The sequence below is a fragment of the Silene latifolia genome, chromosome 11, assembly GCF_048544455.1.
Source record: "Silene latifolia isolate original U9 population chromosome 11, ASM4854445v1, whole genome shotgun sequence".
Classification (NCBI taxonomy): Eukaryota; Viridiplantae; Streptophyta; class Magnoliopsida; order Caryophyllales; family Caryophyllaceae; genus Silene; species Silene latifolia.
In genome coordinates, this window is record NC_133536.1 from 29,108,072 (window position 1) to 29,124,509 (window position 16,438).

General features: G+C 33.6%; 1 protein-coding gene across 2 annotated transcripts; it reads left to right on the forward strand.

The window, feature by feature from the left end:
• The first annotated feature begins 1,020 nt into the window (after positions 1–1,020).
• On the forward strand, positions 1,021–7,833 carry LOC141611478 (putative protease Do-like 14). Of its 2 annotated transcripts, none has more exons than XM_074430020.1 (11): positions 1,021–1,171; positions 1,269–1,384; positions 2,373–2,507; positions 2,610–2,749; positions 2,845–3,131; positions 3,345–3,405; positions 4,138–4,268; positions 4,378–4,498; positions 5,966–6,058; positions 7,283–7,401; positions 7,496–7,833. In XM_074430020.1, the coding sequence occupies exons 2-11, from the start codon at positions 1,318–1,320 to the stop codon at positions 7,536–7,538; spliced, it is 1,197 nt and encodes a 398-aa protein (XP_074286121.1). In that variant the 5' UTR covers positions 1,021–1,171; positions 1,269–1,317; the 3' UTR covers positions 7,539–7,833. The 2 variants fall into 2 exon arrangements, with proteins under 2 accessions (XP_074286121.1, XP_074286123.1); XM_074430022.1 differs by having other exon boundaries at positions 1,087–1,171; positions 1,282–1,384.
• Positions 7,834–16,438: the final 8,605 nt, after the last annotated feature.

Sequence of the window (16,438 nt, forward strand, 5' to 3'; positions counted from 1 at the left end):
AATATTAATGAAAATTATGGGTGTTAACTGTTAAGTAATATAAAGAGTTTTAATTAATTTATTAACATATTATATCATAAAAATTAATTAAATAGGAAACAAATTTAATTAATTTGGTGGGTCTTAACTCTTAAGTATTATGAAGAGTTTTAATCAATTTATTACCATATTTAATTAAAAAATGAATTAAATAGGAAAAAATGTTAATCAAAACATGGTGGGTGGTAAGTAATATGAAGAGTTTTAATTAATAAATTTAAATTAATTTATTAATATTTTTTATTAAAAAAATTTCAATTTTAATTATAAATTATAAATTTTATTAACATGTTTTATCACAAAAAATTCAATTAAAATGTCAATATTAACTATAAATTATGAAGTTTTGATGTAAATTTCTAAGGGTTACATAAATTTGGGAAAAATATATATTTAATATACAAAAATCATTCATGAATATAGATAATATCTTTTAATATTTTAGATAAGTGAATTAAATTAATTAATAGATAAATGAATTAAATTAATGCCATGTAATAATAAATTAATGTCGGTTGACGAAATGAGCGGAAAAAGGGGGATTGTCGTTGTCGGTAGGAACATTGATGATAAGAGACAGGGTAATTGGGTATGAATGTGCGTGTGGCATTTGGATTATGCGGCTGACGTGAGCTTCAAATGTCTGCGTGGCTTTTTTTTTATCTTACGTGGCATTGTCTACGTGGACTTAATTGGCCATTTTAGGGTAGCCTTTTAATAATATTTATAGATAAGTTTTTTTTCTCAGGAAACATAATTAAAACCAAAAATTTTCATTTTTTCAAAATTTAAAAATATATTCTTTTTTTACATTTAAAAAAACAATTCTGAGCTTTTTTTTAAATAAAACATAAACTATTTGAGCTTTTATTGTATGAGAAAATGAATTTCTCATAAGATTTTGGGTGAGGGGCTTACTTTCACGTTTTGGCTAACTTAAGGGGATTAATCACTCCAATCTAAACTTAAGGGACCTAATCTCACAATAAGCCAAAGTAAACGGGTTAGATTACCACTTTCGCGATTTTAAAACCACTAAAACTTGGGGGAGAGACGGAAGAGAGCGGCAGAGCAAAACGATCAGCAGTGTGCACCACGACTCGACGCTTGACGGCCCACCGTTAATTCGCCGGTAATTCTCTTCCTCTTGCTAATTAATACTCCGTAATGATTAGGGCTCTGTGTTGTATATGAATTTTGACGATTATCAGTTTCAAACGTATTTTCAGTTAAAACTTTTAGTAAGAAGAAAACGCGAAAGAGCAGCAAGCATCGTCTATGGAGATGCAAGTTCCACCTTTCAATCCATGGGATAGCTCCGAGATACGCTACACTGCGCCTTGGGGTATTTCCTCCTTTTATTAATTTCCTATTCATGTATTTCTTAGGGTCGGTTGACCAAACGATTTCGAATTTATGATAATTCAACTCTGATGATTAAGGACCTTGTAATATACTCCCTCCGTCCCAATCATTTGTTTGAGACCAAGTGAATATGTTTTGTAGTAATTTGCCCGTCATTGTGGAGTTAGGATTCCAAGTATGGCAGTGGCAATCCCTACTATCCCCATTGATTTCAGTTCAATTTTAATGGAAAAAGAAGTTAAACCTACGACTTATCGTGTAGAGTAATGATTAAGTCTTTAGATAGAAGAGCGAGATTTTGAGTAGAAGGTAGTCATTTAAAATAACTTGATATTAAATCTTGTACTTTTTTTTTTCTTTTCGCTCAAACCTGATAGAAATATGGAGTAGTATCTCAGACTTAGTGTCTGAAGTTTGAACACAAGCTCATGGTTGGTTGGATGGTCGTGTTATCTGTTCGGATTAATTAAATTTTGTCATTTTTACTCCTCTCATCTCTTAACACAATCCTCAACTAGTGGTTTATGCGTTTAGCTATTTCTTGTATTATCCATACTTCACTGTTTTGATTAGTTTTAGGCACATTGCCTTTTTTTCACTAAATTTTGCATGCTCATTTTGCTGAAATGGAATATTTAAATGTCTGTGTTTGTGATGTGTGTGTTTGTGATTCGTGATCTATGTGTTGGGTAGAAGCATTTGCCATGTAATGTTAGCGTCAGACTCTCAGAGTAGTAAACTAGCCATATGTTGGTACACTGAGAGGCCTTGTAAATTGTAATGAAAATTTGTAGATTATATTTTTGACACCCAAAAAGTATGAGTTAAAATAAGTTTTAGTCGTTTTCTAGGGTTACATGACTCGATCACTCTACATGGTTGTGTTTACTTGGACAATCTAATCGATGTTCGTATTAGAAAGAAACATTTTGATCCATGGTCCTTTTTTTCTTTCCTCTTGTATGCAGAGGTATACACAGAAAGCCGAGATCACTTTGGGAGATTCGACAAGTTTTTTGAAAAGAATCAGGGTTTAGATTCCACCACTAAAGTTGTCGCTTTGAAGTCATCACCTTTTGTTGTTTCTTTGTTATCATATACTGGTAAACAATTTTTAGATTCAATACCCTTTAATACGTTTTTGAATATTGAATTGTTGAATGAACTTATATTATTGTTAATAAATAAATATTCTTCTCTTTTAGGCATCCAACGGTTATTTATGTGCTCTGGGATCATTTTGAGCTCAAATGGCATAAATGGTGACTTTTCTAGTACCATTCTAACTTCTACCAGTCTTCTCAAATGTCCCACCCGCAAGCATGCTATAGCAAATAACATCAAGGTTTGCGTTACTAATATTTATCTTTGAAATGTATGTAGTATGTTCTAATGTTCAAAGACTTCACTTCTAAATTCATGTATAAATGTTTGTAACAGGTGGATGTATATCTGGCTGATGGTAGTTTGCATGAAGGTCAAATAGTGGGTCATGACTTCCACTATAATCTTGCAGTGATCTCAATCAAGCCGGATAGTTGTTTGAAAATTGCAACTATTGGGAATATCGATGGTTCCACCGTTGGTTCAGCTCGTGGTTCAACATCATTTCAGCTTCTTCCTCCTCGTGATTCAGCCGTTAAGCTTTCACCCGACTTGACTGTAGTTGCATTGGGTCGATATCATGATCACCCATATCATATCATGGCTGCACCGGGTGCACTTAGGTAATGCATTCTCTCCCTCTCATATCTTTTTGTTCTTTTAATCTTATATAAGTAAGGTGTGTCTTAAGGATGTTTTCATCGTACCGTAGAGGTAAAATTAGATCATAAAGAGGCACTAACCAAAACGATTTAGGGCGCTTTAAATGTGCGTTATACATGAGATGAAACTAACGATGGTACTTGAATAATAGATTTCTTATCTCCTTCACACAGGTTTGTAGACTCTGATTTGGATTGTGGAGATCTTCTTGTGACTGATTGTCAGATTACAAAGGTAATAATCACTTTTTTTCCATACTCTTTTTATGTCCTTAGCTGACATATTTACATGTGTGCAAATTAATAATCTTTTGCTATAAGAGATATTCCACACAATTAACTCATGCTTAAAGATTGCGGGCTTTTAACACGGTGGTTATATATGCTAAGTACTTCGTCCCTGTTCTTGTTTCTTAGACTGAATGTCGAGGTATCATTTGTGAACAATTTTGCTCAAATGTGTATTTTACGAGTTATTACAATCTTACTTGCTAGTAGCTTAAAATGGAGGACAACACAGTAGTAGAAAACTTGTAAGAAAATGTTCCTTTTTCTTTCTTCAATAATCTGTAAATAATTATCATTACCTTGATACACGTCCATTAAAAAGAAATAAACAATCTTTTAATTTATGTCCGTGCTAATATGGTTTGTAAGAGTGAGACTGTAAGAGTGAGCAATAACAGATGTTGAACCATGCATTTTTTTGTTGTTGTCAAAGGTCTCCTATACTTCAGCTAAATTGAACTTATAAATTATAGAAATAAAATTGATGGGTTGTATTTCGCGTGATACTGTCGGAAGAATATCTGTAAGGTTAAGCATAAAAACAAGAATGGTATTCTAAACATTGTGGATTTATGCAAGTGACTTGATATGTATTATGTGGAAATTTGTGTATAGACTTTATACATGGACACACATTCAATCATATGTACATACATTTGACAATACTTTTTATTTTCAGAATGGCATTGGAGGACCGATCATCACTTGCAGCGGATGTGTACTTGGGATAAGTTTTTATGAGTCCGAACACACCCCATTCTTACCGATCAATATAGCTTTGAAGTGTTTGGAGCACTTGCAGACAAATAGGTTAGACAACTATTTATATACAAGTCCCTCAAGTCCTCGACCATGATGGATAGGCAATCACCTTTTAATATATGGTGAAATTTTAATTTAACAAATGTTACTGTGGCAGGAAAGTCCCTCGACCGTGGCTCGGAGTTAAATTATTTGACTTTGACATAGCAAGTTTGAGTGAGTTAGATATGCTGCGTCAGACTTTTCCTACACTTGTTGAAGGCGCTGTTATTAGACAGGTTTATGATTCTTACTTTTCTTTTTTAACATTCGCAATATTGAAGGTTATGACATAGCTTGAGATTTGTAAATTATCTTAAAATGAGTTTCATGTGTTAAAAATCTACATACCGTGCCATTAGTAACATCACAGAATTATAGTCAAGTTTGACTTCTTTTTAAAAGGTAGGTAAATTGCTAAAAGCCCAATATAATGTAATTGTATATTCGACTCTGTGTTACCCCGACTCTTCGACACGGGTGTCGTGTGTCTGACACGTGTGGAGTGTCCAATACGGCTATTTTGTGCAAATATTTCAATTTTTTGGTCTAAAGTGAAGTGTCAAAGTGTCGTGTCGGTGTCGGACAAGTAGGTGTCCGACACCTGACACGACAGCTAAGTGAAATGTTATAGGAAGTTTGATGTTACTGGTAAATTGCTAACATTCACACTAACTGTGGTCTTTGATAAATTGCTAACATTCACACCTGACACCGCCACCAACCACTGAACCACAACGAGTTATAGTAAATGATGTGGAATTGTGGATCAGCTAAATTTTCTTAAAAATGTTACTCAAAAGTACTTTCCCTAAGATTTAACTAGAAACGACGTGGACAGGAAAAAGACTAAGGGTTCGTTCCATAGCAAATTATATTAATGCACTTTCACTCATTTTCCCCGTCTGGGCTATCCTGAACTAATCTGCCCCAACCCTACCCAGAGTAATTCAGTAACAGTACTCTATGTAGCCATTAGCCAATCACCAGTTCACCATCACTGTTCGACCCCATGTCCATCTTTCTCCCATCCCCCACTGCATTATATTTCATTTTCCATGTCCTACACTAATCCATCTCAAGGCCCAAGAGCGAGCACCTGATTATTATTGGATATTGTAATAATCTCAGTTTGGTAACAATGGATTTTTGAAATACTAGTTGATACAGCCTAAGTGTTAATTTATGGGGGTATTTATATAACGAGAAGTAATGTAATGTCGACATGAAATGCCATACTGTAACGGTGTAACACTCACGGTAAAGGAGGGAGGGAGGGAGGCAGGCCAATTTTTTTTTTTTATCCTTATTGCTTAGTAATTCATTAATGCATTTGATAAGTTACTTACTCCTAGTTGTTGGGTGCGAGACATTTGACTTTCAATATATCATATTATATGATATGCTAGTATGTTGCAAAACGCCATAACAATAGGCTAAAGAAATTTCATACTCCGTATTGCTTAGCAAGTCATTAATGTGCTTGATAAGTTACTCCTAGTTGTTTAGTGCAACAGAATAACAGATTTGACTTTAAGTAGACCATATTATAAGAAGACCATAATATAAGAAATGTTATTATTTTGCATAACAAGTTCCTTGCTCTTTGGCTCATATTCATTACCGAGGCTAAGCTTAGCATACTGTGTTCCGCTGATCATTGTATTACTTGTTTGTGACCGTTCGCTTTTGATTCATACAAATAGGTTGAATCAGAGTCTCCTGCTTCTCGTGCTGGGCTTTGCATTGGTGATGTAGTAGTTCAGCTTGATGAAAAACCTGTTAGTAAAACTCTCCAGGTATTTTTCATTATGATATAATAATTTTATGCATTTTGTGTGCATAATTGGTCATGGTACTCCCTATGGAGTCCTTAAATGTCACTTATTCTGTCAACAAAATGTAAGGTATTCGTATTTAAGATCTTTCCTGCTAGTTCTTTATCTACGATACTCGGACACGTCTGTTGAGTGGCGTATTCCGTATCGATACGATACGATATGGGATACGATACGGGATACGTATCGGATACGCCAATTACTGACACGATACGGATATGGCAACGACAATGGAAACATCTTGATCTTGATCTTAATTTTGATGGAAAAACAAGACTTAATAATATTTTAATATTTATGTATGGAAAGGATCTTATCTTGATCTTGATCTTTGTGTGAGGGAGAGCGGTGTGCATGGAAAAGGAGAAAGATTAGGGATTTATTTTTTAAATGAGAAGTGTGGGGCGGGGGTGGGTAGTTGGGTTAATGATACACAGCTGTAAAAGGTGATAATATTTTAATAATTACTATTGTATAGTATTTTATAGTTTTTCTTTTTCTAATAGAGAGAGATATGGGTATTATACTCTATAACCAGACTTGTATAAAACAAAAAAAATACAGTGTAAAGTATATTTTTATTTATTTCTCAAATATAATAAAAAATATATATATAAAACGTATCGTATCCGTGTCTAAAAAAAAGTCAAGATACTCCTTTGACCGTATTCCCGTATCTATTAAAATTCAAAATCACGTGTCGGATACTCCGATACGTATCGGATACGATACTTCGTATCCGTGTCTGAGTAACATAGTTCTTTATAAGAAGAGGCTTGTGATCTGATCTAGTTTTTGTGCAGTAAGTAGAGGAAACCAATTGTTTATTGTTAGGATCAAAATGAAGTATTCGTTGAGCATTAGTTGCAAAAAAGGGTTTAACGTCATTTGTTTGTAAAAGTGAATTCTCCTCATTTTGATAACTTAAATCTCCGTATATAAATTTTGGTTAAGAAGGCTATCTAAAGCGTAATAAGGAGACTTGATCTCGAATTTGGTCGTCAATGCCGAATCTCAGAATAGGTCACCATGGCCTGATATCGGGTTCTCAAATGCGATCATGATGTCTCTCAAAACATTTATAACATGATCGTGATGTAGTGTTAGTAGCCAAAGATTTAATACCATGGTCTAAAGGAGTTTATAAATTGTGCCTAAATTGAAACTTTCATGTTTTTGTTGCAGTTCAAAGGTTTACTGCTTGATAAGGGCAACAAACCTCTCCAAGTGATTGTAAAAAGAGCGGGTATCAGTGTACCTTTGACATTGACCGTAGTTCCTGAGAGGCCGAGAAAAAAGAATCGGTAATATTTCTTTATCATTGTTTGAGTAAAGTGTGTTCACATTGTGCTGCTCCATTGTGCAAGGTTCATTTTATGATATTATTTCCATTTCCAGATGGCCAATACCCTCGAAGAGGTTAATTCACACTAGCGCTTGAGAATTGAGATTAATGTCGCATCAGCTTATAGAGTACAAATCTAATTTCGTGGTGGATTGCCTGATATTTTGCGAGGTGCTCGTTCAGCTCATTCACCTTCTTAGCTCGTGGGCGTATATATTCTACTGTTATAACTCGTCTAACTATCAAAAATGAAAATTTCAACAGTTGTAAAGGGTGTTTATTTAAGTCTGTTAAAATGGATTTGGTAATTGATGTTTGGAATGAAATTGAATACCCAGTGGATGTTAAACCCACCCCAACTTCCGAATCTAACGAGCGACTCTTCTCCAAATTTCTAATTGTGTTCCCATGTTCTAAAATCCATTACTTCCTATATAAGGGAAACAAAATGAGTAAATGACTGAGGAATACAAGATGACGGATTTGATCCAATAATACAGTGTAAGCTGGTGGTTGGGCTGCTCGATTACGTCCTCCTGTCCGTTCTCTTGGACTGAAATTTTCTGAGCTAAACTAAATTCGCAGAACCTAAATTGAATTGAATTGAATTAAAATAAACTGAAGCAACTCGAAAATTAAGTCCAGAACCTTGGTCCTAATAATTTGAATCTATAATCTCGTATGATCCAATGCATCAGTGACCAGACTCCATGGTTTAATATCCGTTCATATCAATTCTTAATTTCTACTAGAGGCCCATTGCTTGATTCCTGTGTATGCAGTACAAGCAGCAGTAATAATAAATTTGTAGAATTGAACAACGTGAGTTTTGACACAGAATTCCTCAAGAAATCCCTCTGCCCGTAGGCAAATGAGTACAACCCAACAAGGCAACGCCGAGAATTAAAAACAGGAGCACCCAAACGAACACCCAGGAATGCCGTGCAGTTAATAAATGTTAATAACTTGCACAAGAGGAGTATTTATTTTTACAAAAATAGCCTGTTTTGCCTGCTTGTCTTATCATTAACTCTATCTTGATTGGTTCGTTGGTCCATATTCTTGCTGCTGTTCCTCTACCACTTTCAGTCTCTAAAAATCTTGACTCCTTAATTGCGGCCTTCTGGTGGAGTAAAAACTCTTCTCAACGATCAATTCACTGGCTCTCTCAGCCACACTTACATACTCCAAAGGATACGGGAGGTCTTGGTATCAAATCAGTGACCGTTCTAAGTCAGGCTTATCTCTTGAAGAATTTTTGGCGCATCCATCATAGACCTACTGGTATTCTTGCCAAATATCTCACACCCAAATATGAAAAGATTTCCCTATTCCTACTCAGAAGTCCAAGATCTCACAGCCATCTTTTGTCTGGCAAGGACTTTGTAAAATTGCTGCAACTTGCTCTGAAGCTATGGCATGGAAAGTTGGCAATGACAATTTAATTAATCTTCTCACTAGTCATTGGGTACAAGGAAAGAAACCAGGTGTTCGACAAGATCAGAGTAGTCACTCTCTTGCACTTTCAGATTTGATTTACGAGAATGGCTCATGGAAAACACCTCTTATCTTTCGTGTTTTTGACACTTCGACTGCTAAGGCCATTTTGGCTATGGAACCACCTCTACTTGAAATTGATGACTATCTGTATTGGAAATACACTGAGGATGGCGCCTATAATATACAATCGGGCTACAAGTATCTTTTACCTAAACTTTCACCACGACCACCACAGTTATGTGTCTTCCCATGGAAATTGATTTGGCTAGTCCCGTTCTCAAACAAATTCCCCCTTTTCATTTGGCGCCTTGCCCATCACATCATCCCGACAAAGACTGTTCTAGCCAATAGAGGTTTTAGCCTTGATACTTCCTGCCCGTTATGTCGATCGGGTACAGAGACTCCTGAGCATTTGTTCCGTTCATGTGATGTAATTCAGCACGTCTGTAGGGCTTCGTTGCTTGGGATTCGATCTATGGCTAACTCGAATGTCTCTTTTATTAAATGGCTCGCTGATCATCTGTTGTATCTTCACCGTTCTTCATCAACAGGTTTTGATGGTTTACTGTACTTCTTTTGCGTCTTGCGCTCCATTTGGCTCACTCGCAACTCCATTGTTTTTGAGAATACTACACTTGCGCCTGTACGCATACTTCGTCTAACAGAGACCTTGCACCGGTCCCACTTAAGTTTATCTTCTCTCTGTCATGAAGAATTTCAATCACGGCAAATCTCCAACTTGGCAGGTATGTATCCACCGATTTCGAATGCTACGGTCTCTTATGAGATCTCCATTTGCAGGAGTCCCTTTCAGGATGGATATGTGGCTTCAGTTGTATCTGACTCTTGCTTGCCTAAGATCTTCCACTTGCGTGCTTCCTCTTTATTCGCGGCGTACTCTCACGCTTTGCACCAGTTTATGAAAACTCAAGAGTTTTCTTTCACTGATATTGCTTTTATCGTTTCATCACAAAAATTATGTTCAGTTCTGGCTTCTCAAAAGCCAGTCCCAATTGATGTGTGTAATTCCCTGCGAGGAATTCGCACTTTCCTTCGCTCACGACGTAACTGGTCGGTTAGTTTAGCTACTGGTTAGTTTCCTGTTGTACTTGTATTTGTTCTGGACACTTCTGTTTTTTTCTTTCCTTTAATATCATGGTTTACATTTGTCGAAAAAAAAAAAAAAACTTCATTCAACCCTAAAATTTTGTTTCCTAATTCATCCTTATTGTAATATTTTTCATGTCATATGCTATAAAACTTATCTTATCTATTCCATCCAATTTCCGAGGTTCGATGATAATCTTTTATCAATTGTGACCGTTTTTCATTAATGCTTGTATCTATAAAATACTATTAAAAGCCTAAACTAAAATGGCTCATAAAGTCCACGTCAACAAAGCCACGTGTGATTGTAAAATGCTCATAAAGTCCACGTCAACAAAGCCACGTGTGATTGTAAAATGTCATTAACGCAATGCCACATTTGATTTACAAATGACACGGTTGCATAAAAATCTATATAATCTATATCTATATCTATATGTATATCTACACTATATCTATATCTATATCTATATGTATATCTATATCTATATAATAATATTAAAAGGAGAGTTGAGCAACTATTTAGATGACACCTATGCAATCTTATAAGTGACATGTGGCAAGTCTAATACATCCTCATACAACAAACTATTGAAGAGAATATAGTACGCTAATAAGCAAATCCTTTGACCTCCCCAATACTTCAATACGCCTCCCATTCATCTTCTGTTATTTAAGAAATAAAACGCCAGCCTTAATTGTCATTATGTGTGGCAATTTGATAGTCATTACTCCATATATAGCCAATATAGGATCGACGGTTTCTAACCATTGAAATTCAGCAGCTATTTTCTACTATAAAAGATGGTGCATGGTGTACATAGATTCTAACCTTCACACTTTCATCCAAACATAGAACTGATTTTTTTTTTTTGGCAGCAAACATAGAACTGATGAGTGAGCCGATATAGTCGAAAATTGCGCAAAAGCTTAAAATTTTTGCTCTCATATAAGTGTAGATGTTCTCATTATTCTCTTCCTCAATGGTATTTTATTGTAATTTGTTTACATTTGTTCTTATTTGTGTTCTTGTGTAGGAGCTCCTATAATTGTTCAACATTGTTGTAAGCGTGATTTTCATATAGTTTAGCCTTTAGATGATATTCAATCCGAAGTCAGTATTCTCAGCTTTAAGGTCGAAAATTGCGCAAAAACTTTCATTAAGGTGTGTTGTGATTGTCTCTCTTAAGTTTGTTTGAGAGTATTAAAAAAATGGCACTTGCCATGAATGGGCTGGAGGGCACAAATTGGTGTCGCACTGGTTATTTTGCGAGGGTGCATGGTGGCTAATGTTACGAGTTTGAGGACGATAGGACTAAGACGATAGGTGCTACATTAACAATAGCTTGGAAAGTAATTGACGAAGTTTAACTTTCAAGTTAAATTTAAAGTTTATGAGTTTTCATCTAACTCATAAAAAGATGCTTAATGATAAATTAGTGTATCCTCTTACATGTCCACTTCTACACATTAATTATATACTTACCTATTTATGTAAACCTTAACGATTGACCGAGACCGAGGGATTATGGTCGAAGGAATTCTCTTCACATCTATATACAAAATTTCATATGGTTAACTAAGTTAAGTATTGTGTGGTTTTATTATAAATGTCATGTGAAATTGTAATATAGTACATCTACCCAACTGCAACAAAATAGAATCATGGGATTTAGACAGTTACCTCTAGGAGATCCGTGCATTGCACGGGGCACAAAACTAGTAATAACATAAAAAGCCTAACTTAAGTAGTAATTGAATGACACGTGGAAGCCAAAAAGTACTTATAGAGTTGCCAAGTAGCAAAGTCCAAATCCAACACCCTATATCAATCAATTAACCGTGTTAAAAGCTCAAGAGTAAAGAGTGAAGAACTGAAGACCCATCACTTCCCTTCCCTTCCCTTTTTTACACGCCTCATTTCCTCCATTAAAAACGCCACAACTGAAAAGTCTAAAACCCTTCAATTCCAACATCGCCTCATTTCATTACTCCATTATTTAATGCCAATTAAATCACTTTAAGATTGGGATCATCACCTCATTTACTTGCCTATAATTGTATTCGACGTTTTAGACCCTTAAATTTAAGGTTATTTGCGCTGAATCTGATGATGCTCAGGTGGACAAGCATCGTTCTCTCCATTCTTACAAAGACTGGTCCAGTTGATTCTTATGGTCTTGGTGCTTGGTATGTCGTCACCTTTGACAAATTATTATTCTTGAATGCTTAGCTTCATAGTGTGAACCAAATTTTATCTATTGATTGTTTTTCTTATCTGTAATATCCATAGTGATTTGTAGCATTTATGTGGTAGAAATTGGAGAAGTGGCACTAAATTTGAACTTTGATAGACATAGGCCATATGTTACATTGAGTATTGGCATTGCCATGCGATTATGATTCACATGGATCAGTCCCAAAATCTTATATTTCATCCAATTGCATTTTGTTTTTACAGCATCATTTGGGGGTGATCGTCATGAATTAATGACATTTTTCTTTTCTGTCTATCACTAAAGATTCCAAATTAGTTGCCGACACATGGAAGGTTAGTGTACCATTCGAAATTAGTTGCCAACATATGGAAGGTTAATGTTCCATAAATTTTTCCAATGATCTTTATTTCTTATTTTATACTCCCTGGTCTGAATCATTGGTTAACCTATGTAAGCAAACAATTGGGACAGAAGGAGTAGTCACTAATTACATTTTTTCTCAATTTTTTCCAGAGCTGTAACCATTGTGCCGTATGTGGGTGAGTTGCATTGCTTCATTATCTTACCTATTTTAGGTTTTTAATATTTATGTCTACCTCTTTCATTGAGAGTGTTTTCTATACTGTTTTATTCTTTGACATTCTAGATGGCTGAAAAGTCCTAAACTGAATATAACGAAATTACTAAACCAAAGATGCTAAACCGAAGCACTGCCATTTTATATAAGTTCTGAAGATTATTGTGACCACTATTTTTATTGGAGGTGATATTAACCGTATTTAGCAATATTAGACTTTGACTATTAATTTACAACCATGACTGAAAGCAACTGAGTCATTAATTGGTTATACTTTTGGATTATTGCTATTCATGGTCATGTTGTACTTAATTGTCCGAGTATATCCTATGCCTACTTAAAGTGGAACCACTAATCCCTTTTTAGAATAATTAAGTTCTAAAGAATAGAGATGATGTCCCAGACCATGTAAATTAAGTGAATCACAACACGGGGCCAGGGAGCAAAGAAGTCGTTTTTATAACATTTTTATAACATTCATAGAAATATAAAATTGCTAAACTAGATCCACAAGACGAAGTAACTCAGGGAAGACATTTTACTCACCAACAAGTAGTATACACTTAAAATGATGATATCTTTGAATACTTGACCATTTAAATAAGGGTTGCTTTATTAATTCATGTTTACGAGAAAGACAAGTTCATTGTTGAAATGTAATTAACAGGGCATGAAGACTATTTGAATAGGACAGTGAATGAAGATAACTCCTTTGTAAGACATGTATGTGAATGCGGAGGTCTATAAAATGAGGCATGCCTTCAAATTTAAACAAGAACTTGCAGGTGTGGCACACAAAAGAAAGACAAAAAGGCAATGGATAGTAGGATGAATGGAAGCTTGCAAATGCAATGGAAATGATAAATTACAAGGCTAAAGGTCATAAGCTTTCCATAAACAGAGGACTTATTTTGAGGGCTTCCTTCAATTACCAAGTAATGAATCTAATACAATCATGACAAAATTAGACTAAACATTACGTTTTAATTTCCGAAATGTGAATATTGGAGCTTGTATCTTACGTGTTGTTTCCAATAACATTAGTGTATAAACACAAAGCAAATAATAACGACACCGTAAACACAATGTGATGGTTTCATTGATTGACATGATATTATTGTACTTTTGTATAGCACAATGTCACTATAGCATATGAAGCCTTTATCTCCTTAAATTAGAAAGAAATATCTTATGCCTCTTACTATTTCTTCGCTTCCGTACGGCTGAATGCCAAATCATAAAATTAATGCTTTTGTTTCTTAAATTTGAGACGCCTATTTTGTTTCTTAGATTTGAGACACTTGCCTATAGCCAATGTATAGGGTATAAATACTAATGATGTAAAGTTGCTAATTCATTCAATTAATAAAGAGAAGTTAAACTAACGCTTAAATATTTGTTGGCTAAGAAAAACATTCATATTACATAATCTTTAAACCAATTAAAACAATAAATTATTAACGATCCCGTGATTTTCACGGGCTCAAAAACTAGTTTTTCTTCTAAAAAACCCATGTTTTTTTATAATTAATATTTTTATTTTAACTTTGTATCTTTTTTAAGCTGCTTTTATTAAATTAAATTAAAACTCGTACATGTTTTAATTTTTTTTTTTTAAATCTGCTTTTATCAAAACTAGTTTTAAACCCGTGCAAAAAAATCACGGGTCATGATAACATGCGCTATTATTGGACACAAGACTCAGGAGCATACGTATAATTTAATGAGCGTTACTAAATGTAAATGTCCTGATAATATAAGTAAGTCTATAATTGAAAATTCGACATACGTATAATTTAATTAACTTTTTTCATTCTGATGAGATAATACGGTTTTCATCATTAATGTACATATAATTTAGGAAAAAAGGACGGTTTTAGCAATAAATGAACAACTTTTTTACAAAAGTGCACTGTCATGAGACCGTCTTACACTATAATTTATGATATATAAATACATAAATCAACTCTTTCTATGAATTTTACCCTAGCTACTTCATATTACCTATACCCCGCAGCCGCCCTCTTCCTCTCACAATTACTAACCGACTTTTCATCTTGCTTCTTTTCTTTGACTATCTTCATCTCAAAAATTATCCATCCTAATGTTATCCCCTTACTGCCTATAATGTTAATCGGCCTTTGTTCTTTAATTAGCCTAATTGTACACATTTGTCCACTACTTCACAACATTCCACATCCCTTCTCCCTCCCCAATCACTCCGCCTCCACAGTAGCATAAAACGGTTACTACTCATCCAACATTTCAAATCAATCGCACCTATTTTTCATTTCACTGTATTAGAACATGATTTTAGCGTGATCAATGCGAATAATCATATATTTGCGTTGTTGTGCCTCGAAATTTGTAGATCTATTACTAATTGTATCTGGGTCTCCATAATTTTTGAAAAACTAATTTCAAAAGAGGCGGTGTATTATTTTATGTTAAAATTTTCATTTTTAACTATATTTTCACACTTTAATCATTATTATATATCTTTTTTCTTGTTTTAGTATATTTTCACTACTTTTGTTATACTCTTTATTGTAGATCTGATGCTCTTGTTAGTATTAAATCATCCATGTATTTGTGTTCCAAGAAAATATTCTTTTTTTTTTATAATTTAAATATGTTTTTAAGACTTTTTCCTTTTTAGCATTTTTTATATTTAGTTTTTTTTTTTTCTATATTAATGAGGTACTTTAGTATTTTTTTTTTCAATTTAAATATACTTTCTTTTTCGACTACTATTTAAATTATTTTCCATAATTATTTTCTGATGATTATTGTGTTTGTGTCATGAACCATAGTTAAATTATTTTGATTTCAACAAAAAATTCATTCTTTTTAATTTTTTTTCCTTTAAAATATTTCTGGTATTTTTTATTTTAAATAAAGAATGGCTTATATACGCAACTTTATTTTTTTTGCTGGTTATTAAATATTTGATCATTTAGAAAAATAAATATTTTAATTATTTTTTTAATAATTTAATTAATGACAAAAATCTGATCAATCATAAATATCATATAGTAAAGACAAATTAACTTGATTGATATATATTTTTTTTTTGAAGTAACTTGATTATTTTCTACTACGTATAATGTTCAATGAAGATTTGTTTTAGAAAAAATGAAAGGAAAAGCTTCTGAAGAAAATGATCTATCCAGTTTGTATTAATTTTCTATACAATTTTCCATTTATTTTATCTTTAGTGTAAGATTGAATGTGTTTAATTTTTTTTATCATAAGTTTTTTAACATATGAATATGAATATATGATTAAGATTAATCTAAATATAAATTGAGTTGATGAGAGGAGATGAGAGGAGATGAGAGAGAGTAATTAAATGTTGTATAAATCATGGGGGGTCCCATATGCACTCAATTCTCTCAAATCAATCAGCCAATCAGAAGCCAAAGAAAAACCCAACTTTTATACTATGTAGACTTGTATTTTTATTTTATTTTATTTTTCTTAAAAACAATATTAATAATAATATTTGAGTCACAAAAAGATGTATTTGATGATTTTTTTTAATATGCTTTGATCAGAACTTCTATTTCTTTTTTTGCTAAAAAAACATTGAT